The 23788-nt window shown below is 36.8% G+C and overlaps 1 protein-coding gene across 1 annotated transcript in view; it reads left to right on the top strand.

Moving 5' to 3' along the window:
• Dad (Daughters against dpp) overlaps positions 1-23788 on the top strand; it is a 107474-nt gene that overhangs the window by 35980 nt on the left and 47706 nt on the right. The window contains exon 3 of the mRNA XM_072009600.1: positions 11781-11867. Within this exon, the coding sequence (XP_071865701.1) occupies positions 11781-11867 (87 nt within the window). The remainder of the gene's footprint in view (positions 1-11780; positions 11868-23788) is intronic.

The following is a 23788-nucleotide window of genomic DNA, read 5'->3' as shown; positions in this document are numbered from 1 at the left end:
TATTGATGTATCCAGATGACTCTATATGTTAATAGGAATATGGTTCTGTATATTAGTATCTTTGGATGAATTTTTATTTATATTTTATATATATATAATAGGGCAGTTTCTGATATTTAATACAAATCAAATGCTTTTCGTTTCTTTTATTTTGAGTTTATCGTATCGTAAAGCTATTATATGCCCTGTATAACGTAAAATTTTAATTGTAGAAAAATTAACCAGTCAATGTTCTACTATTTATAATTGGTAGTGTAATGTTGAAGGAAAGGAAGTTCAATGTTGAAGATCGTGTACAGTAAAATTGTAATTGACTAAATTAACAAGATCAGATTTTTACTGGCAGAATTGGAGCAGTGGAATTTAAATAGAGATTTGTTTCATTCTCTAATTACTATAAGGAGTAGTTTAATTTAAACATTTTATATCTTGCGTATTTAAATTTCTCGTAAGTGCATAAACCTTTGCAGTCTATTTATAGCTTGGAAATTATGTGCATACCAAATAAAAGTATTAATAGCTATTGTATTAAACATTTTTTTATCTGTCATTTATTCTGGGATATTTACATATAGTAATAGTTACATCTACAGTGCCGTACAAACAGGGGAATGCTTATAGTATATTCAATTAATCGTATAATAAATACTTTTCCAAAGCTTTTTGTAAAGTGCTATAATAATTTCGAATAATATTTACAGAAAACAATATAATAATATTTACAGTAATATTTGCTAAATTAATTTGAATTTGCTGCAATGACGTGCAATTACCATCGATATTACCATATATAACTATAGATAGAAAGTCGAAACATGAAGAAAAAGCATGGAAATGATAATAGTTTAATAATTATCTGTACATTCGTACGTTCTTTCGCAACCTGAAAAGTATTATTGTCTCGAAGAGAAATTAATTCATAGAAATAAAGCTAAACGATTGCAAACGATGATACTCATTAGGAATAGAATTATACGCTCTTTAATGCTTGTTAGCTTCTGTAAACTCATTGCTGAGTCGTATTGACTGAATTGCTACTTGTAGTATTAAGGTCGGCTCGTTTCTCAATCTCACATGGGAGAAGCTCGTGTCCGATACGGGTTTTATAGGTGGGTTTTCTTCTACATACATATATGTATAGGATGAGGAATTACAGAATCAGAGAATTATATTGTTATATAGGTAATTGTGTGGTATGGGAATAGCGATTTGAAGTAATAGCGGAATAATGTATTTACTATGTAGCGATGGATAAGAATGGAAAAGAAACAAACGCAAAACGCGTGTATTTAAGCGGATAAATATCTCAGTTGCGATTAGTTTTGTTCATCCGTTTAGATTGATACGATGGTTTTATTTGATCACGTTTTTCAGCTTTCTTGTATTCTTATCCATATTTATATCTATATTTTTGGATTAACGGAGCAGATTTACTTCGAACTTCGTTGGTATTGGATTTCTACCTTTACGCGATAATAACAAACGAGCTACAAACAGGTAGATTATCGTTCACAGCGCGCATTTTTAACAACTTTTCTTATAGCCATATGAATTGAATGTACGCTGATTTATGAGATTTCTTTTTGTACGTATAAATGAAATCCGAAAACACGGTGGAACTAAAGGCTTGAATGTTTGTAATTCAAATTACATGTCTTAACGCCATTACACAAAATTCCATATTACAGAATAAATTACGCTAGCCATGTTTTGATTCTAAATTTATCTACACTACGGTAAATATTTTCTTACCAACCTCTTACAAAGATCTCGATCAACACGGATCAAAGAACAAATTTAAACGAAATTTCATCCTTGGCAGCCCGAAACTTTCTTTCCACATTCGTTACGTAACATTTATCCTATCATTCGAAAATCTAAATTTTACTTAATTCGCATTAATATACCGTTGTAGATTTACTTCTCGGAAAAATCAATTTTCAATCCTCGATTATTCGCTCTGTTATTAATTTGTATCATAAACACAGTTCCAGTACCAATAAAGATACACTATCATTCTCACACATAAATCTTAGATCTTGTCTCCTTGGAAACCTAGTTCACCTATCATTATGACCCACTTGCAAATAAAAGATTGCTTCAATAGAAAAATAAAAATGCGTGGTAGGAAAATTGAAAAGTTCAGTCAACGCACAAATAGGAAACACAAAATTCTATATAACGTAACACGGGCCTCGTTTCCATAGAAATTGCTTCACTTGTCATCATGGCTGACTGGCAAATAAAAAATCATTCCAGTAGGAAAATTGAAACGTCTTATAAGAAGAATAAGAAGCTCGTTGAACGCACGAATGAAAAGTACAAAGTTCTACGCATATATAGTGCAACATAGTATTAGTAAAGATATACTATCATTCTCACACACAAGTCTTTGCTCTCGTCTCTTTGATTCACTTTACTTTCTGCAACTATTTCACTTATCGTTAGACTGCGGATATTTATGCAAATAAATATCTTCATAAACATAATTTAACAAATTTTTATACAGAAACATGTTCTATTAAATATTCTGAAAAGTATCGTACTTTCGATGTTGCGTGTATTTCTGCACGTTGCGTGCATTATTCGATATTACTGTGAATCCGCGGTCTATTTATCATCATGACACAATCGCAAATGCCAAGTATCCTTCCGAGACGCGTCGTGAAAAACTAGAGAAAGCTGAAAAGGTGAGAAAGAAAAGATCAACCGTGTAAGTGGAAAATACATTTTAGGCAGTTCCTGTTTGTTAACAGTTCCATCGGTGTACAAATTTCACCGCGAGATCCGTGCTTGTGTTACAAAACGCGGAGACGGGATCGAGGACAATCAGTGTACAAATATTTACTCGTCGATAACGAATAAATTGACACGTAAACTTGGCAACTCATTACCACCGCGTTGATCGCGAGCAAATACGTTTATGTACGTGTTTGCAGAACGGTTTCGATCGACTTGGTGCACCTTCGAAAGGAGAAACGAAATTCCATGCCGATGGCACGACACCTGTCATTAAACGCGTAGTCGTTCTCTGCTAACCGATAATGTCATCGTTAAATTTGCAGCAGTCGCAAATTTGCCGATCGATCGGTGGAAGGACCGTTCCGGCTAACTTTCAAGGTGAACGAACATATGAATTATTAGCTTATTACCATCCTCTTCTTTCTTTTCTTCCTGTTCTGTCGTACGATGTAACCAGTACCGTAAGACACTCTTTCCCCTCTCCTCTCCCTTTTTTATCGAGGAAGAGTGTTACGTGGCGTTGTATTGAAATATTTGTACACCGGCAATTATGTCACTGATACGTGACCAAACATCATCGACACGTAGCTGGCCGATGGATGAGAGTGTACAGGCAGATTTGAAAACATTGTACCGTGGAAAATTTCAGCACCGAGCTTCAGATTCAAATTTTGACAAGAATGTGACTCACTCTGGTTTCACTAAATGAAAAGACTTTTGATGTTTCGAAAGAGTTTTTATACTTAACATTGGAATGCGAGATCGCACTATCGATAAGGATTCTTCTGCTTTATCTTCAAACTTGAAACGTTTTTTTAGCGATAGGATACGAAAGATACACTTGGATCGAAAATAATCCAAAAGGCGGATTTAAAATGAGGATTGGACGATGAAAATGGGGAAAAAATAAAATAATTGATAAATAGAAACAAAAGATAAAATAAAACTTAAAGAAACAGAAGCTTTTCAGAAAAATATCGGAATTCTATCGAACGTGTTTCAACTGCAAATTTATTCAACGTTCTATGTATAAACAGCGATTTTTAATTTCTACTAAAATCGTACGTTTCTGCGCTAAATTCTACATTTGACAAGCGCCAAAAATAACATCTGAAACTATAAGAAAGAAGTTACTACAATATTTTACCATACACCAAGCATTCATCCTACGTTACCGTCTTATTTATTTTATTTATTCTAAGCTATTAATACTAATCGTAAGTTCTCGCTCGCTCTGCATTTGCACCAAATTTCCAACAAGCTATCGATATAAATATAAATTTCTTTCCATTTAGTGAGCCATAATACCGCATAACGAACAATTATTCCCCTTTCTCGTTCTTCAATTCTGGCGAAATAAATTCGCTGAGAACGAGCAGCGAACGAACGAAACTATGAGGCCGAAGCGAGCTACGTGACGCATATTGGGACCGAGGATATTTCCATGAAATCCCTCCTAAAAATACTTGACGGATGTTGAATCTCTCGGCTACGTTTCTCCTTTTGCTACTGTTACTGCCTTCTAGCTCTGTTAGCGGCAGGAAATGCTTCTCCCGTAGGAACGAGACGCTGGAATTCCAGAAGAATGCGACCGCCCTCTTGTCCGACTTGTTGTCCTCTGACGTCATCCTCTCTTTTAGTCAATGAATCCCGTCTGAACACGGGTCTGTACCTAAAACGATTAGTCCTTCGATGATCTTGCGAACATCGGAATCAGAAATCTGCTGGAAAAAATGCCTTGCCACGAAGTGAGAAAACTCGCAGCCCTTTTCTGTTTCCTTCTTATAAAAGTTGGATTGTCCTGTGTAGCGTTTTGTTATTTTTCCAGATACAATGATTCACGTTTATTTATTTGAATTTGAAATTTGCTTATCGCGGAAAATTTCTTGCGAATATATTGTGTGCCTGGCACACGAAACTTTAACGTGTTTCACTATTTCGTTAGCACCGTGAAGAGACGATCGTATCGATGATACGATTACAATGATGGAATTTAAAAGCAGTCTTGAAATGTACGTAAAAGTTGGTAAATTTTAATAGAAACGTACGCTTGATGAGAAAATAGTATGTGCAGTGTGAATAGTTGCGATAATTGTTGTTCCGATAATTTTGCGTACAATACGAAGCGTATGTGTGTTTAAATTTATCTTCGTTATCCTTTTGCGGATAGTAAATGAGCTAATATATTTCTGAAGAATTGAATATCAATCGTGTGCTTGAGTAATGAAATTATAAAACGTACAAATGGAGTTTCCGATGAATTTATTATCTGGCAGGTTCAAACGTCCTGTAACGTGTATCCACGCGTAGATTTGTCGATTTGTTTCGAACTTTAGCAACTTGTTCGTGATAGTCGTTATAGAAAATGTTTTGCGTAACACGTAGTGCATCCGCAGGAAGAATTTCTGCAATTGTTCAAACAACTTCGCGTGTCTTATAATTGAAAATATTATAAATAAGTTCATGTTTCAAGTCAAGTTGTATCGTACAAGCTGTTGCGAAGCAACGACTAAACGTTTTTAGTTGGACGAATTAGTAAAACGTTTAAATAATATTAATAAATAATGCTACTTTGGCTGTCTCGTACGTATCGAAATGGTAGATAAACCATTGTAACTAAGCAGAGTAATACTCGTGTCCACTGCTGGCGTTTTTCATCGACGACAAAAAAGCTTCGAGTCGCGTGATCCGACTCATTTCGCCACGTATAAAATTATGTGGCGTTACATCGTGCTCTTAATAACGCCTGTAACGATCTTTAAAGCAACGCCTTTAATGATGTTGAAAACAACGCCTTGGCTATGATACGAAGAAAGTATTCGGTCTTGTCGTGGAAATCTACGTGTGTGGTCCCGTTCGTGACATCGATTTCTGCATGGTATCACTATACGCTACTGACTGTAAGTATCGGGATACTCGTATTAGGATACATACATTGCACATACGTAGGTCACATATTTAGAAAACAGTTAGAAAATTTTAACAAATTTGCTCCATTTTTGGCGTTTCTATTTAATAATTTAGCATTTTATATCATAAGACACCATAAGGTATAATACATCCGCAGTGTAAGTAAAATAATAGGTTGTCCAGAAAGTGTCTTTCCTTTACAGATACGTCTTTTACAACGATGCATCTTTATACAAACACGAAACCTAATCTGTCGAACGTTGTGATCTTTATTTTGATAAAACAAAATGGATCATACGTAATTCGATAAAATAATATAAAACGGAAAATGTTGTGCATCCATTATTTCCTTATAAAACGAAAGAAACTTTTCCGGCGACCTAATAGTAATAGAATTATAATAAATATTATCATGACAACTTATGGGAGGTTCAATGATGCAAAAATGTACAAAGTGCATATAAAGGAACATTAACAACAAATACATCTAAATGACGATGAAACAAATCGCTGCAAAGACTCTGTTTCTCCAGTTGTGTTGATAAAAGTACAACTATATAATATTACATTGAATTTGCATTTAATATATTATTGCTTTTATATAATATCTTATAGTATATTATATATAATATTGGATTTACTTACTTTACCAAGTAACGCATTTTGCAAAGAAACGGTGAATATTCTGCTATTTATGGCTCACACTGTAAATCTTCAAAGATGTAAAATACAAACTACAGATGAAATAAAACAGTCCCCGATATACCGTATGAAGTTGCTTCTGGAATCGAAATTCCAAAGTACATAATTAATAATCAATGAAGTGGACGAACAAGAGTCGAACGAAGTTAGGAGTAGAATTTTTAACGCGGACAGATAATCCAGCCGTGGGTACGTGTCGCACACGTAGACACTCTTGGATCTCGAGTCGAGATTGAAGATAGCATTCTTACAAGTGAATTACCAGTTGGCCGTTTCGAATGTTAAGTGAGAAACTCGCTGTTACGTTGACGATAAATGATCTGACCGCGGCGGATTATGATTTTAGACGATACTGTCAGCTTGTTTGTGGTCGATGAACAGACAGTAGAATTTCCACGAGAATCGTGATTCACCAAGCCACAAATTCGTCGTCTCTAATCGCTTCTATGCTCTCGACGCCACGCGTTCCGGTATCCTCCGATGTTCTCGATCGCGTTGGATTCCTGCAAATTACTCGAGTCATTAATCATGCCTTGGCTAGTACCTGGTAGTACCTTGCAACGCATATCCTGTCACGGTGCGTGCATCGTAAAACGCGTTTTCGCAACGTACCGTCTTTTCTCGTCTATTATCGCGATTTTCATACAATTGCCACTTTGTGGCGATTGTATTATCGCGATTTTGTTTCAAGATTACCTTCGCGTTTTCTGTATTATGCGTTGGCTTGTAACGATATCACTGAAATACTGTTTTTTAAGCTTCCTAAAAAGCAAAAGACATTTTTAGCAAATCAACCTTTCCAAGAGCAACGTTTTTCCTTCGAACTATTTTGAATGTACGAAAAATTTTAATTAGTAATAATAAATCTATTAATATCTAATAAATTATTAATTACACCAAACGGTAATTAGATGTATTTTTCTTCGGTATTTTTAACTTCATTCCATTATGCCTTTTTATAGAACCATTCGACGAAATTCTATTATTCATAATTGATAAACGTATGAATCTCCTTGCAAGCTGTAAGCTATTTGATCTTGAAAGATTAACAGCGTAATCTTCAACCCTTTTGCTATTGTATTCTCGAGATTGAAAGTAGTTTTGGACAACGTATCAAGTAAGAAAAGTGTAAGGGAAAATGCATTTAAATGGAAGTTTTTTTGTTTTACGGGGAATGTGTAGTAACTGACGAAGATATTTATACACTTACCATGGAAGACCTTCGTACATGCATATGTTATACGTCTTGTACAATATTTGTTCGAATTTGTTTCAAATTGTACATTGGAATAAAAATGAAATTGCAACATGTTTCGTATAGTATGCATAATATTGTGTATATTTGTAAAAGATTTTCACAGTGAACGTTCAAATATTTTCCTGAGTCAATGTATGTGCATCTATCTTTTCTTTTTTTTTTTTTTTTTTTTTTCTCTATAAATGTTCACTCGACGTTTAAAGGCGTATATGCACGCTCTTCTTATCAAAAGGGTTAAAGGCTAATCACTTACTTCTGTTAATAAAATAATCAGCGTTGCAAAACTGTAGTAGAATTTTACGATGTTGCCATACTGAAATAAATAAGCGCTGAAAACTTCGCCACGACAATTTCTATAGAAATTGCAACTAAAAATAACCGAGCAAATGAGAATAATTCCGCAATAAGGAGGTTTCGCAACCCTCTTAGCCGCAATCTATAAATCGACGATTTAGAAAATCGTAGATAATTTCTGTATCACATGTATAACATTAATTCTTTTTATTATTAATAGATCGTCGTTTGATAATCATCGAACGTTACTGGAAAATGCGTCATATGCAAAATAATTACATCGCAAGCGCAATGTTGTGTACGTTAACTTTTATAAACAGTATAAAACTCTAAGCAAGTGGTGTGTGCAGTTATCGTTTGCGATAGATGCAGTTATCTTTCTTGGGTCATTGATGGTCCATCAAGTGCATGTTTATCTTCTACGATTGTAAAACGTTGTATACTAGAAAACGCGTAAAAGTAGATTCTTGATCGCGAAGAAACTATCGGAAACTAGTAAACATTGTTTTCGACGAAACACAATGTTTAGAACAGAAGAATAGGAAAAATGATTAGCGCGACGTTTCTTTCAAGACTGAAACTGAATGATAAAATATATAAAATCTTCGGTCTCTTTAAAATTTCTGGCTAATAAAAATAAATACGCGATATGCTTCTACTACTTAACTTATCTAACGAACGGAATTTATCGTATTAAAAATATAACATCGACACTACGAGCTAATCGTAATCTATCACAATATATTTCAAACAATGGAAAACATATCTCTGCTGCCATGTAATTTGTCTAATTAACGAAATTTATCGTAGTAGAAATAACGTGTAACATCGTCGATACCACGATCTAATCGTAATTCGTCGACATTGAACAACTTCGTCGTTCATATTTTATTCTTAATGCATCACGAGAAAAGAAAAGAAGGTATTTGAAAAGAAAAAGAAAAAAACAGAGGATATTGTTTCGAGCGAGACGATTGTAAAGGACGAACGAGAAAACCCATCAGTACCATTAATCATTGCATTTACATTTTCCATCGGCTATAATATTCGCCCATGGCAATTTCGATGGTCACGGTTCTACTTCGTGTCGTAACGTTCTCGTGATAAACACACACGTACACGTATGCACGAGTTTGCATCATACGTTTCTAGGAACGTTCGTAACGTTTTCCTCTTTCTTCCACGCCGTCCATAAATAAAACGCGGATCCCTAGCGTCGCGATCGGAATATTCGCGTTTCGAACCGCGACAGAGCATTCCAAACTCGCTTCTATCTCGCCGAGATGTTAGTTAGCACTCCATTACCGATTCTTCGAAGCGGTCGCGGTGTTTGGTTTTCTGGTCAGTTCGAGATTCGAACTTATAAATAGGACGCGTGCTTCTATATCGAGGCGGACACGTTTCATCCCCTTGGTTTAACCCGTTGTAACTAGTTCCAGATGGGACAGAGCAGCGTTTAGAATCGGTCCCCTTGCAACGCTCTCTGCCTGTACCATCGTGTTCAAAGCTTGTTTCCTTGGGTCTTTTGCATCGTGTCACTTATTTCGAATTAAGCCTATTCGTTTAGCGTTTTCGTGGCAATCAAAGAAATTACAAATCGGTAGCCTTCTCGTAATACTATTTTTCTTCCACCAATACGATCCTTTTTCGCGAGATTTTGGTCTGTAAATTGCGGGAGTGCTCGTTTGTTCCGCTAGGATTTTCGCATTGTGCGCGGTATTTCCGATCGTGTCTTCTTTTTGATTCTTGGTTCCTTGGAAAAGAAAGAAACGATAGTACAAGTAATACGTACAATTTTGCGAATGTTACTTTAGCGCGGTATTTTGGTCTGCAAATTGTGAGAACGTGTCGCTTTGAGAAATTGATTTTGATTATGTTTGATGGAACGTGGTATGAAAATTGCACGCGCTTCTCTTTGTATAATGGAAAGTTACTTTTAAAGCGCGGTTATTAGAGACTAAGTGTAGGCTATTCTTGTTATCAAATGGAAAGGAATCGGGAGATTTTTAAACGACATGGAAGACGTAAATTAGGTAACGTTCGATTTCTGCATTCTTTCGTATTTATTAATTCGATGTATCGTTTTATTACTATCTTTTGATAATTTAAATAATAATGTGACTTTTGATATTTTCATGCTGTGAGATGGTTATCTATAACTGAAGGATAGATAAGATGAAAAAAACAAGAAATACCGTTGAAACAACTTTATCGAGAATATAAAGTTAGTTGTTTTATCAGGCCCTGGCAGAAACTGAGCAAAGTCTGAACTGGAAAATAATTTTCTTATTTTTATTCATATAGCACGGAATATGAAAACTGACAAAGAGATGTTTATCTTTATCGCCATGAGAATAAGGAAATCCAACCGTTCGATTGATTCAGATAGTTCGCTGCTCGCTCACTCGCTATGCATGACTTTGCTTTAGTAATTCAGACGCAAATGGAAATTTGCATTAATCGTAAATCCAGATAAGTTACGCTAATCAAAAGTAAGAACATACATATGTACATCGTAATACGTTTGAACGTGATTATGCGTTTGATGACATATCTTTCCCTTTTTTCTTCACAAATCACAATAAATCATGCTGTAAAAAAAACTAGCTTAGACCAATAATAATATAAAGAAAAAAGCATAAAATTAGTTCTATGTTGTCGTATTTATGTGACAGCATAATCGGAGATAATTATTTCCGGGTTTTTTTTTTCTCTAAGTCGTAAACTTGTTACAGGAAAATTAGCTTAGATAAGTAGCAAAAGCAAAAAGTACGAATAGACAAAAAGAATATGAAATCAGTTCTATTTTAACACGTAGCCAGAAACGTATAACGAGTTCAATAAAGTCTGGAAGTTTTAGTTCTTTGAATTAAACGGTTATTTTATAAAAATACATAATTTCAATGCACACGAGTACAACATGAAACACGTGCGTGATACGTTCAATCGTCCAAGACTTTTTATTTAGACAATTTTCAGAATGGCCAATACGATTAAGCAATAGAAATGGTAAACGACGTATGATATGTAAGTGTCAGAAGAGAAGATTTCCGGTAGAAACAAAACATATATATGTATTTCTGTTAATCTTGATTTTATTGAATAGTCGAGCGCTATAGGTTTCTAACATGAATGATTTTTACAAACTTAAACGAAAAATAGATGGCGAAATATATACCGAATTAATGAAATTTATTTACATGTACATTATGCTTTCTTCTTTTTCAATTACAATTCTATTGATGATTGTAGTCGTAGCTCGATTTTGCGATAAGCTTAGAAGCTAAGATAAATCGAGGAACTTTCTGAAAGCTTAAAATTCTACGATAAAAATACGTACAGGCAACTTCCAATCAAATAGCCAGATTATTATAAAAATTTCTATTGATTCGGTAAATATAAAAAGGAAAAAATTCACGACAGATTTTAATTAAGAATTCAAACATTTCTATAAATATTAAAAATTTCCAACTAGAGCATCGGACATTTTATTTCACGTGCCCTTTTCCTACAAACTTGTTCCACGTGTTACAGTTGCATAACTTTCTCACGGAATTTTCCACGTACAAGTTACATCATTTCCCATTTAAAAAATGTCGCCTAATTTGTTTGGCATTTACGTCATCCACTATATCAATTATCGATTATATTCTTTCGATATCATCGTGTTATAGCTTGCTGCTCGTCTCATTCATCAAAATGAACGACACGTGAGTTTTCGTCTCAAAAGGCAAATGTTTGCCACGAAGTGACAGCTGAAAAGGAGAGAAAAAAAAAGAAAAAAGAAAAAGAGTACGAAAGAGAGAAAAAGAGTGAAAGTAAGAGCGATCCTGACACAAGGGAAGCTTCTAAAGGGGTTGCCGTTTATTTTCAGATCGTGCGCCCAGCGAAGGGGATCAACGTCGGTGCAAAAACAGCACACCCCTGCCTCTTCCCGGCTCCCTTACCACCAACGGAGAAGGTAACTATGTCCTCAAGGTTATACATACCCCTTTTCGTGTCTATCTCCGCCGTCTGAGGCGTATACGCGCGAAAGAAAACGCAGACTGCATAGAAAAGGAAGCCGCCAAGTGTCCCACTTCGTTTCCAGCTCGTTGATCTTAACCCTTTCAGCTTTAAGCCTCTGCTCTGCTCGTTTCGACGCGAGAAAACCATTTTAAAAGATCAATTATCCTTGTTATTAATATCTTGCGCTGAGAATTTTTCTTCCATTCTTTCATCTTTTTTTTTTTTTTCTTTTTCTTTTTCACATTTTCCTTCCAGTCTTTTTAACGAAGGAATCAGAGGATCATAACGAGAGTGTTTGGTGTGACGTTTATTAGTCGTTGTTCAACGAGGATACAAAGTGGGATATATTTAGACGGCGGAGAATATTGTTGAACCGTGACGAGGGTATTTTGTATTTTGTTGTATTCTTTTCGTGTTTTCGTTCGTTTGAATTAATTGTTTAATTAGTACGCGAATAAAATGAAACTCGGACACGTCATTGTAATGGCGTAATAAACAAATGACGTATCCCTGACGTGTTCACATGTCAAAGGTTTCAGGCTAGATGATTTAATGACGAGCTAAATTACTAACGATGGTAAAATTGACACGGGAGTTGTGAGCAAACTTCGTTTAAGAGGACAAACGATTAATGAAACGATTTTTAGATTCTACGTTGTAATATGTTTAAAGAGTATCTACGTTCGTAAATAGTGGAACAGAAATTTTAATTAAAGCCTTCTCCGTGCTTGGACGATAAAGAAACAGCAAATTTCGAAACGTAACAGGCGAAGATTAATATTTCAAGATTCTTCTCTTAGTCTCTCTATTTCGTCAAATTATTATCTTTAATGAAATACAAAAAAAATGTAGCGACTAAATCGATAGAAAAATATGATAATAAATAGCGAATTATACAATGTAAATCTTACTAAACGCAAATGTTAGTTATTAATTTATGCAAATTTAGCCTAAATCGATTCTTTAAAGTATCTTCAAATTAACACGTATACGTTACACGCTACGTGTAGCAAAAAGTCAATTAGAAATTCATTCGTCCACACGCATACGTATCGACATACTGAGTGCTTGTTCCGCTATTTCGCGAATCGTGTTCATTGGCACGTTCCACCGTTTCGACCATGCAAACAGCCAATCTTAATCCTATGTTTTACGATTATTAGGTGTCTACATACGTTCGACTTATCTATTCGCCACTGTAATACTGTATCACAAATGAATCAGTAATAATTTCTTTTCACAATCTTATCAGTCGGTTCCAATCTGTTGCAATTGACAATAACCGAATGATTTATTCTCTAAAGTAACGTAAGGGGAAATTATATACATACTATATTTTGCTCATCACGTTTTCTGGTTCACGTTTTCCTTAGCTCGTTAATTAGAAGCTTGTGTAATAGAATGAAGTTCAAAACAAATGAAACGAAGAAATTTTTCTTACGCGAAAATGATATAATTTATTTTTTACAAAAAAAAATTTTTTTTTGATACAACACGTACGAAAATGAGTGATTTTTCGTAATAAAGTTATTGACAGACTATGGACGATAGATTACTGACTAAGATAGAAATCTGAGAAATTCGGATAGAAACAGGTTTCCATAAATAGGTCACTCAATAAGTTTAACGATAGAACAATATCTACGATACTTAATCATTGATCGGAATGAAACAGAAACGATACGTGACGGAACGAAATTAATATTCTCACTTTAAATTTCATCGAACAAATTAATTCAAAGTAAAATTATAGAAACGTTAATAACCTATAAAACGTGTAAATAAGAATATTTTAGAACCTCGTGTAACTCCTAAGACTCGAATGACCATCGAAATGATGAAACTTCTGAACGAAACCTTTTCGCTTCACGAAATTTATTTCGTTTGAATGGTTCTAAAAAATGTTACAACGTGGGCCATCGGTGACCACCGCGGCAGTCAACGTGTTATGGGTTCGAATTACAGCTAGCTACGCAACTTGTAACAGTCAGACGGCGATCGCGACGAAAATCATGTGAAAACATAGAAACGGATGGAACAGTGGTTAATAGTTGATCGAAGAAAAAATGTACACGGCGTAAATGCCGTTCATTAGGCTTAACGGTTGTTCAGTGGGTACATCGATCCTCAGGCTACGCCATTGGTCGATGGCTACGCCTATATCCACGTGGTTAACCTTGAACGATGCTACGAACGATTTCTTCTCTTCGTCTTTCGCCGCGTTTTTCACTTCCGTGTCGAAGAGAACAGAGCATCGGAAAGATTCCCGGCTGAACTGGTTTGCAAGTCCGCCAGCACTCTTTCTATTCGAGAGAAAGAGAGACAGAGATCTTTAAAAGAATTACTGACCGGGATACGGCAAAAATTCATCGCAGAAAAGTCGTCGTCGAATCGGTCGCGATCGCGACCCTGTTACCTGTTGTATATTTCAGAAGGATGCGTTTTTACCGGATGTTAATTTCTCGGAAGAATAGAATATCGTTGCGGGAACTTACGAGGAATCGATCGTGCTGTATCGAGATTGTGTTTTCTTCAGATTCTTGCATCGGTTTCAAAAAATTTTTGCCAAACGTCGAACGCTTCGATTCAATGCAGTTGAATCCTTGTTGAAGCTTGAATTAATTACGATACGAATGAGCGAATTATTCTCGTAGGAGAGAAGATCGTTCCTTTTGTATCGTTTTATAGATGTTGATATTAGATGGTATTAGAAGGATAAAAATGTAACAATTTCTTTTATCACCGTTTTACGACCTTTCTTGTATGGGGCAAATACAAAGGGACGTACAGCCCACCCTCTGTCATTCCTCTAGGTCAAGTTCCACCCATTCATCCATCACACCATTAAATGATCGATTTTGTTTTCCGTGTATTTTCCCTCTTTACGAATGCGCATTTAATTCGTCAAGGGAAGTTAGCCATTCGATGATAATAATAATTATTCATCGTTTTATATTCTTTGTCATTGTGACGTCACCTGAAATTGTTTTATTCTAAATGACAATTTCTAAGCATCTAATAATTAAATGGTGAATTTGAAACAAATAGACGCGTAGATATAGACATTCGCTTGCTGTCTAAATATCGTAACGAATAGCGTTGCGAATTCTCGACTAAAGAGCAACCGGTCAGGTCAAATCGATCGGTCGATATCGCGTATCTCGAATGACTTAACGCTCAAGGTGGAGGAGGTTTAATAGATCGAGTGTTAGAGTAATCTAGCACTGTATTACAAAAGTAAAGTGTGATGTTATGAACACGGCCGTGATAGGATCTTGTTGAGAGTGAAATATTTCACCCGTACGGTACGATGTCTGGTGGCTTCCTACCGTGCCGATTCTCTCTACCAGCTGTTGGGTTTCGTCTGTCCATTGTGCCCTTTCGACTGGTCCTTTCCCGGAGTTTTCTACCTAACCCCGGAGTCATTAGTTTTACAGCTCGGCAAGGACATGTAGTTTGGAATTTCCTAAAAGGAATGGGCCTCGTCGAACAAATAGTTTACTTCGAATATTACGTACATTTTCGCACATTTAAATTTTCCACAAATACGTGAGTGTTCTATTCATTCGGATAATAACAATTCGAAAGTCTCAACTTTTGTTAATAATTCGATTTCGTAAGTAACTTTCGTTGCTGATTCGGTAATTGAAGATGCAACGTTTCCATATGATTTTGACGAAAAATCGACGACGGAACGGAAAGCATCGATTTAATTTCTTTTTTCTTGAAACAGTAACACCTTATTGTTATCTTTAATTTCTCTTTTCGCTGTACTCATCCACGAGAAGCTCGAATATATCACGCCAGCAACAACCCCTGGCAATATTACACCAACGTTTCACCCCTCCGTCATTCGCTTCAATAAAATCACAGGCATCCAAGCGTGAAACCGCAACGGGGCAACCCCAAAGCTACAATAAACCACCCTAATTCTGCTAATCACGTTGGATTTTCCCGCGCTATTTCGCATCCTCGACGTTACACGGTTGGTTCAGCACGCGCCGATGCAAAGCCTCGATTACGCGGAACGAGGGATTAGCTTAGACGCGAGGCTGCTCACAAGGTCAAAGATCGGCATCCTTGCCGGCGATTAAACGCTCACGACGCACGGCTGCATAATTCCGAGCAATATCGCAGCCGCTCTAAAAATACGCGACGCGACCCGCAACAGAAAAACTCTTTTCTTATTGCCTTTTCTTCCTCTCTCTTTCTCTCTGTCGACTCTCGTCTCTTTTCCGCGTCCTTCTCTTCTCTTCTCTTCTCTTCTTCTTGCCATCGCGACAAGGCGTACAGTGTCTTATTATACGAGGCACGAGTACGTATTTACGCGAGAAGGAAAGCGCGCGCGGATGCTCGGAGAAATTTCCTTTAGCGTGCGCGTTCCAGCGAGCTGACGCGCGCGCAGGTTTTCACGCGTGACGCAGCGTCAGCTACGGTTCTCGTCGTTTTTTCTATTTCGGCGCAGACATACGGCGGTGTTGGTTCGCGGAACGACCGAAACGCTTTTGGCAAAGACTAGAACGAGGAAAGCGGCGGCGGCCACCCGACCGGCTCGATTCTCTGGCCACACGAGCGCACCGCCCTCGAGACCGTTCCACGAATTTCTATTATCTTGGTCGAAGAGCCGTGGCTCTCGAAGCTGAACACAGTTGCACACACAGTTGCGTAAAGTACGTAGTCATTGCAGAGAAGTTTTGTTTTCTTGGTTCCGTTGCTTCGTTCTCATCTTTCTTTCAACCTTTTTTAATTTTTTAACTTTCTAACTGTCAACCTTTTCTTTTCTTTCGCTAAGATCCTTCGTCATTGAAAAACCAGAAATGATCGTACGACTAATTACTACCGCACCTTAATTTTAATAACTCGCGTGTAATAGTTAACACCTAGAACTATCGATAGTTAACACCAAGCTATTTCCTATCAGAACCAGTCAAAAAGAAGATGGTCTGTAAAAAATACGTAATAATGGAATATTTTTATATTTATTGATTTATTACTTTCTTACTGAAGCAATTCCATGTTATGTGGTACATCTTTTTATTATTATTAATTTATTATATTATTAATATTATTAATCCATTATATTATTATTAATCCATCTGGGATCATCATCCCTAAACGAGGGTTGACACATTTATAAAATTGTATTTGTATAAAATGGTATTTCTAGTGTTAGCATCTAACGATTTAGCGATCGGTCCGGAATTTTCCTGATAAATGATATCATCATATTGAATGATACACAGTAAAAATGTAAAAAAACATATGGGAAGTTGTACAAAACGAAGAAACTGGTTAATTGGAGTTCGATAAACATATTGCAGAATCCTTTTACACTTTGACAAATACCAATCATTTTGACTGATATTGATATAAATAGTCTTGATACAAAATTATTTCGAGTTTGAATACATATAAAACAAAATGCAATTCGTTATATTATTCGTTTAGTTATCGTTACAAAAGTCGTTACCTCATTGCGGAAAAAAATATAATACACAGTAGGAATTTTAAAATAAAATTGTAAAACCAATCAATTTGACTGGTATGGTAGTTCCAGTATTAATACGTTTGACGAGTGCCGAGGTAGGAAAAGTAGCTAAGGAATACCAGGTGGATAGACCAAAATTATGTTTTTTTAAATAATTATTAACTCTTGGATTAATTACTGATAATTAGTAATTTTCGAAAGGATACAGACAATCGTTCGTTTCTTGGCAAATTGATAGCGACAAAACGTTCATATTCATTCACGTAGATCGGACGTTTTCGTGTGACGGATGATGTAAGACATTCGCACGTTTGGTACCAGAAATTAGTGCGCGTTTGCGAGACTCAGATGCACGTTCTGTCGCACCGCATCGTAAAAACGATGCGTTTACGATACGGTGTTGGAGAGAAATACGTATTAAGCGGTAGCAACGTGACGTGTCCGTAAATTGCTCGAAACATACTCGAGACGCGCTTGGTGAGATAATTTTTAACGCCTCTTTCGATTGTCGTTATCTGACGATGTTGCATACTTTGTTTTTATCACCGTCGGAGGAGACAAACCGCAGAGTTTTATGAACCGCGCGAATCATTTTTGTCGGTGAATCGCGATTTTACACGATTCACCTGCTTGCCATTTGAAAATCAACTTTCACCAGGAGAAAATGTTCGATCGGCAGTTGTTTAGTAACGGAAGATGAAGACGACGGAAATTCTGGAAAATTCGTGTCTCCGCCGCGCGTCGAAAGCTTCGCTCTTGCTATCTGGCTTTACCTATGCAAAGGCCACTGCACTGTCGACCTCAGACGTTTTCAAGCCGCCAGTAAATCGCATTTCCGACGAGTGTTCTCTTAGCGAATCGTACGAGAGAAACGCGCGAGAAAGTGGGTTCCACGCGAATTTCGATCGTTTTCATATAAAAATTCCTCAAAATTTAGCGCCGCATTTAGGATTCGTGGTAAATTTCCACTGTTCCGCGTGACATATCGATTTACATATTATTTAGTGGCTTTACATACGCTTCATTTTGCTACAAATAACCGTATCAAATGTATTCCTAAACAAGTTTATTCTACAGTTTATATCGATTTATTTCATCGTGAAAATTTCTCTGGCTCCTTGTTAAGAATTATCTATTACACGTATGTATAGTATTTTTGAAGAACTATGTTAAAAATGCAGCACAGATACTATTATACTAGCTTCGTAATAACACTATCAAGTAACATATTTTCCACTGCCATGTACGTATTTCTTTATGAATGTACGCTTAATAGCGACAGGTCTGGCCTCTTACGAAAGTTCTTCAACTTTATAAGCTATTTTTCAAAGGCTTACAGCTTTGTAGCTAACAAGTTCTCGTTTCTAACTGTCACGTTAAAATACTACTTTTTAATGTGGTAAAATGACATTAAAATCAGAGAACCAACAAAAACGCACATACTTATCATGTTTTTCTGCTGCGTGATCTTCAATTCCGCAAGAATAATCTGAACGAAAAATCGACGATGGAATGTAAGGGGCAATTTAATTCGTTTTTACTTTGCGTTAAATACAACGTCATGTTAGAATCGCTGCGTTGAAGTTGCTGCGTCGCTGTCAACGAGAATCTACGTTTCAGCGTTGGACTTTTACCTCGAATGCATTTACCAAAGATTGGCATGATACCGTTCGACATAAATTACACAGTTCGTGGTATTTAATTCAACGAGATGCGAAGTTGGCATTAGGGGCAGCCCTGAGTTACTTCGAAACATTTCACCACGGTTTATCGCTTTCGATACGGGAAGTTGTAATTCGTGTATCACGTGTAATTCAGCAGCGAGGACGCGATACGTACAAGCGTTTCCTAATTCGTTGGATACGGAACTTTATTTGGCACGAACCAGCCGGATCAAAGCGTAAATTCTACCTGATAAAAACGTATCGGGCCACCGTTTCAATAAAACGTGACATAACACCATAAATTATTTTTAGCGCCTCCAATGTGTACCTTCCATCCGTGAAAAATTTGCCAGTGGAACGAAAAACATCCAAGTCACCGATAAAGACCACGTTTTGCATCGTCGACATTTTATCAACGGTTTTTATTAATCGTTCAACGATATCGTTCGGCCCTTCGTAATCGGAATTTCGTTGCTTACGAGAGAAAGAAGAAGTTCTAGTTGTTTTACTCAACTCATTGAGAATCGGATAAAACTCTGCGTGACGTTTGAAATGTTCGTTAAAACGGAGGGAAGGAAAAAAAAATGCGTAAAAGTCACGCGAAAATTCGAACAACGTATTTGTACATTAAGCTTATTACACGGATCAAAGAACAATTCCATTGGAAGAGAATTGCCATGGTTTTTGACGAAAGCGATAATTTATCATTGATATAAAGCGATAGAACCAAATAAAATCGAATGAAAGAAGTATATGATATATATGAGAGAAATTAAAAATAAACGAAAGTTCTTTAAACTTTATAAAAGTGCAGAGTTAAGACGATAAAAAGAACAGTGACGAAAAAGGTGTTAGGCAAGACTTTAGTATTTCCTTTCATAATCGCGGGGTTAAAAAATAGAATTAGCAACGTTGACCCTTAATTATTTCATAATATAGATGATAGAAACGTTTAATGGCTTCCTGTCCAATAAAATAAACAAGTTGGACGATTGCTTGCTGCTTTACTCTAGCCAGGCGAACATTTTCCTCTTATAGCGATTGCACACAATTGCGTAAGCAAATCGAACTCATTAATTTCGCAGAGCCAAAGCAAACAATGATCATCCACCTCTCTGAAAGCATCCGTTCAATTCGCTGGCAATCGGTCAAACAGCATTCCATAAACAAGGGACGACATATCTGACATGCTTAGAACTTCTTCTCTTACAAACAGTCAGCTCCAATCAAACCATATGCGTCTACTGTATCAATCGATATAAATAGTTATATCTTTGAATTATTTAACTCATTTTATCTATTTATCATCATATTATTGTACTCCATTGTTATATTATGAGTATTGATTAATTTATTTAACAATCATCGATATCTGACGTTCAAATCATAATAAGGAACTATAATCAATTAGAGTTTGTTTTCATAAGCAAACTAAATTTTGGTTTAACAAAGGATTAACAGACGGTAGAGTATAAAAAATATTTGATTCTTACCTTAAGAAACTGTAATCTAAATCGAGTAACACGTTCGTATTAGAAAAACAATTTTCCTAATAAATTCCTGAAAATCTGATCGTAAAAAAATGGTTAAATCTGAATTTTTAAAGAAATTGAAACGTAAAACGAAGAAAAAGCCAATGAGAAAGAGAAATACGTAACAAGAATCTGAACCAAAATTCCATTCACTTCGACAGAAAACACTTTGCGATATCATTCTGCTTCCAAATAAAGAAATACTCAAAACAATTTCGACTTCGTTCCACACTTCAAAGCATATCTTCAAGACAACTGACACAACAACGAGAATATGTGATTACAAGTCTCTTGAATCGATTCAATAACCAGCCTAATTTAATTTAGTGGCTTTATCCTAAATAGAATTCGACACAAACTTCACCTTCCTAAATTTTGAATATTTCCCCATCTTCCGATATTTCATTTTAGTATACAAATTTGCCATGTTTCAAGAAAATGTTATAAACGCCAATCGAAACGAGAAATCGTGCTTTCTTCGTATTATATCCGATTCGAAGATATCTTCTAATTAGAAAATATATTTTTTAGTTAGAAAAATGTACACGTAGTCGAGCCGGGAAGAACGATCGAAAGAACGTAGCGAAGTTATAAGTACGTTGAAACAGCAAAAAAAAAAAAAAAAAAGAGAAAATGAAAAAGATCAAAAGAAAGATGAACGTCAAACGATAATCGCATCCAAAATTCCATTCACAGCCAGAGAAAACATTTCAATCCGCGATACGCTCTTTAAAATCCGCGAAGCAATCAAGCAACGGAGAACCTACACGAACGTACGCTTAACCCGTGCGCTGAAACGCTACAAGATGCGCCACGAAACAAAGAGCATTAATAATAAATAATGACGTCAAATATCCGTCAGTGGCGGTCGAGGGAGGCTCCTCACCTTGTGTCCTGGTTCAGGACGAGCAGGTCGCGAAGGAGCTATAATACGGATGGCTGGTAACGGACAGGAAAGAGAGGGAAAGCCGGCTCCCGGGATGCAGGTTTCAGAATGGCACAATAGGTCGGCTAAGGTGGGTGGCATTCGGCGCGACTGTTTGAGGGAACAGGGGGGCCCTGGCGCCAGACAGCTGCCGCGTGTCTCGACCTCGCTCGCCTCTCTCTCTCGTCTCTCCTCGCCGTCTCTACCAAACCATCTCTTTCTAACCATCTATGCACGTCTCTTTTTCCCCCTCGATGTTCGTTCTCCTCTTTCTCCCTTGTTTTCACCGTCTCGTTCTTTCTCTACAATCGTTCTCTCTATATATATATCTATCTTGCTTCCTCGTTCGTGATTTCCTCTTCGTTGCTCCGAGAGACTTCGCCGGCCTTACCAGCCAGTATATCCGTACACATAAAACGAGTTCTCTATATGCACGCGTATACGAGTATACGAGGCTGACTGACTCGAGCTGAACTCCGCTATTTTATTGATTTATTTTGGCGCTAGGCATCTCTGTCGCGCTCTCGCTGCCGCGCTCCACCGACCACGATCGATCGAAACGTGTGGCCGCGTCTCCAGCCGAGAATCGCGGCTCGGCAAACCGCTCGATTCATGGCTGGCTCGCGGCGCGGCGTCGCGTCGCGTCGCGTCGTCACCGTGAAGGCCCTGTCCAGCCGAGATCGCTCCGACTGTCGATGATGGGGAAACATGATTTCCGGTTGGCAAACGAATACACCTCGGCGATTCATCGGCCAATTTTCTTTAGAATTTTTTCCTTCGTATCGATGAATTTCAGTCGGTATAGGGTAAACGTAACTATTGTAGCATTGCCTGACAAATTTCTGATTGTCCTGAAGCAAAGGGTGAGAGGAATTTTTATATCAAACTACGTAGCCTCGAACGAGAAACAGACGTTGTTCGTGTCTCATGTGCATAATATACGTCTCTCGAATTACACGTTTCGCTACAACTACAGCCCGTTGGCGATTTCTGACAACGCCTTTTTTTTCTTTTTTGATATTATAAGTAGGTAATATTAGGGGATATTGCATTTAACCTGTAACAACGATCGTAAGGAATAATAATTTTGGTTGAGAGCATGACATTTTTCTTGAGCGAGTATTCGCGAGTATTGGTTTATGAAACTTTTGTTAAATGGGCATTTGTTAAAATTGGTCGGTACATAGCAAGGTTTTTCCTATTTGTCAATGAAAGAACGAAGGTTTTGATTCGAAGTACGAAGATTTCGTTGAAATTAGCTTCGAGTCAGGTTTATACAATTTTTGTCATTGTACGTTAATATCTTACAAACGATCGTTTACTTTTTCTCTGGAAAATCGGCTTTTCCTTTGTTATAGTGACAGACTATGATCAAACAGCTAGAAGAGCAAGAACCGCGATCAAGATAAATATACGTTTTGCCAATATTACCATTCACGGTGCACTTTAAAGCATTTAATTAATATGAACGCGTCTAACCATAAAAAATAAATCGCATGGTAAAACGTCGAGGAAGATTCTCTCGGCATTGATCGATTTGGGATACGTTGGATCGTTGCGTATGCTTTACAACGTAACCTTGGATCGAATAGGAAGAAAGACAAAATGGTTTTGGGAATTTCGGTGGATAAAATTGCGCGAAGAGGTAGTTAGGATTCTTTGAAATTCCGCGCGTGGTGGCGGCGTCACCTTGGAAATCTTGATTAAAGCCGATCAAAAGGCCGATCACGTTCGAGAATCTCGGTTGTACTCGTCGCTTTTGGCGATCCCGAATAACGTGCGCGGTGTCTACGAAAATAGCTTCATTTATTTTCCCGCCGGATCGTGGGATATGAATTGAATGTTCTTGAACGCGCCGCGTCTCTGCCGGATATTCCTTTCGTTAGATATTTTCGGGCTGCCGGCTCGAAAATACGTTTTCTGTTATGCCGGCTATGTATTTTGAATAATCGTTGGACTACGTATTTATGGAACGAACCAAAGCAAAAGTAAAAGAGTAGTCGGTGTTGGTATATATTTCAGAACTTGTAGGTTATTAATAGACTATATGTACGTGAAATTAGAATGCTTGTTGGCTTATCACTGATAGCACATTTTAAAATTACCACTAGTAGGCTAAGAAGACAAAATTCTAATGTTCTACTATACACGAGAATCGTCTAATATACTTTTTTCCCATTTTCCAATGAGACTGTTTCTTATCAGATTCCACGTAACATTTTCATAACAGTAAATTTTTAATCAAATAAAAATACTCTTTGTAAT

Source organism: Bombus fervidus, chromosome 8, assembly GCF_041682495.2.
Source record: "Bombus fervidus isolate BK054 chromosome 8, iyBomFerv1, whole genome shotgun sequence".
NCBI classification, from domain to species: Eukaryota; Metazoa; Arthropoda; class Insecta; order Hymenoptera; family Apidae; genus Bombus; species Bombus fervidus.
Note: the sequence above shows the minus strand (reverse complement) of the source record. Positions and strands in the feature narration are given on the sequence as shown.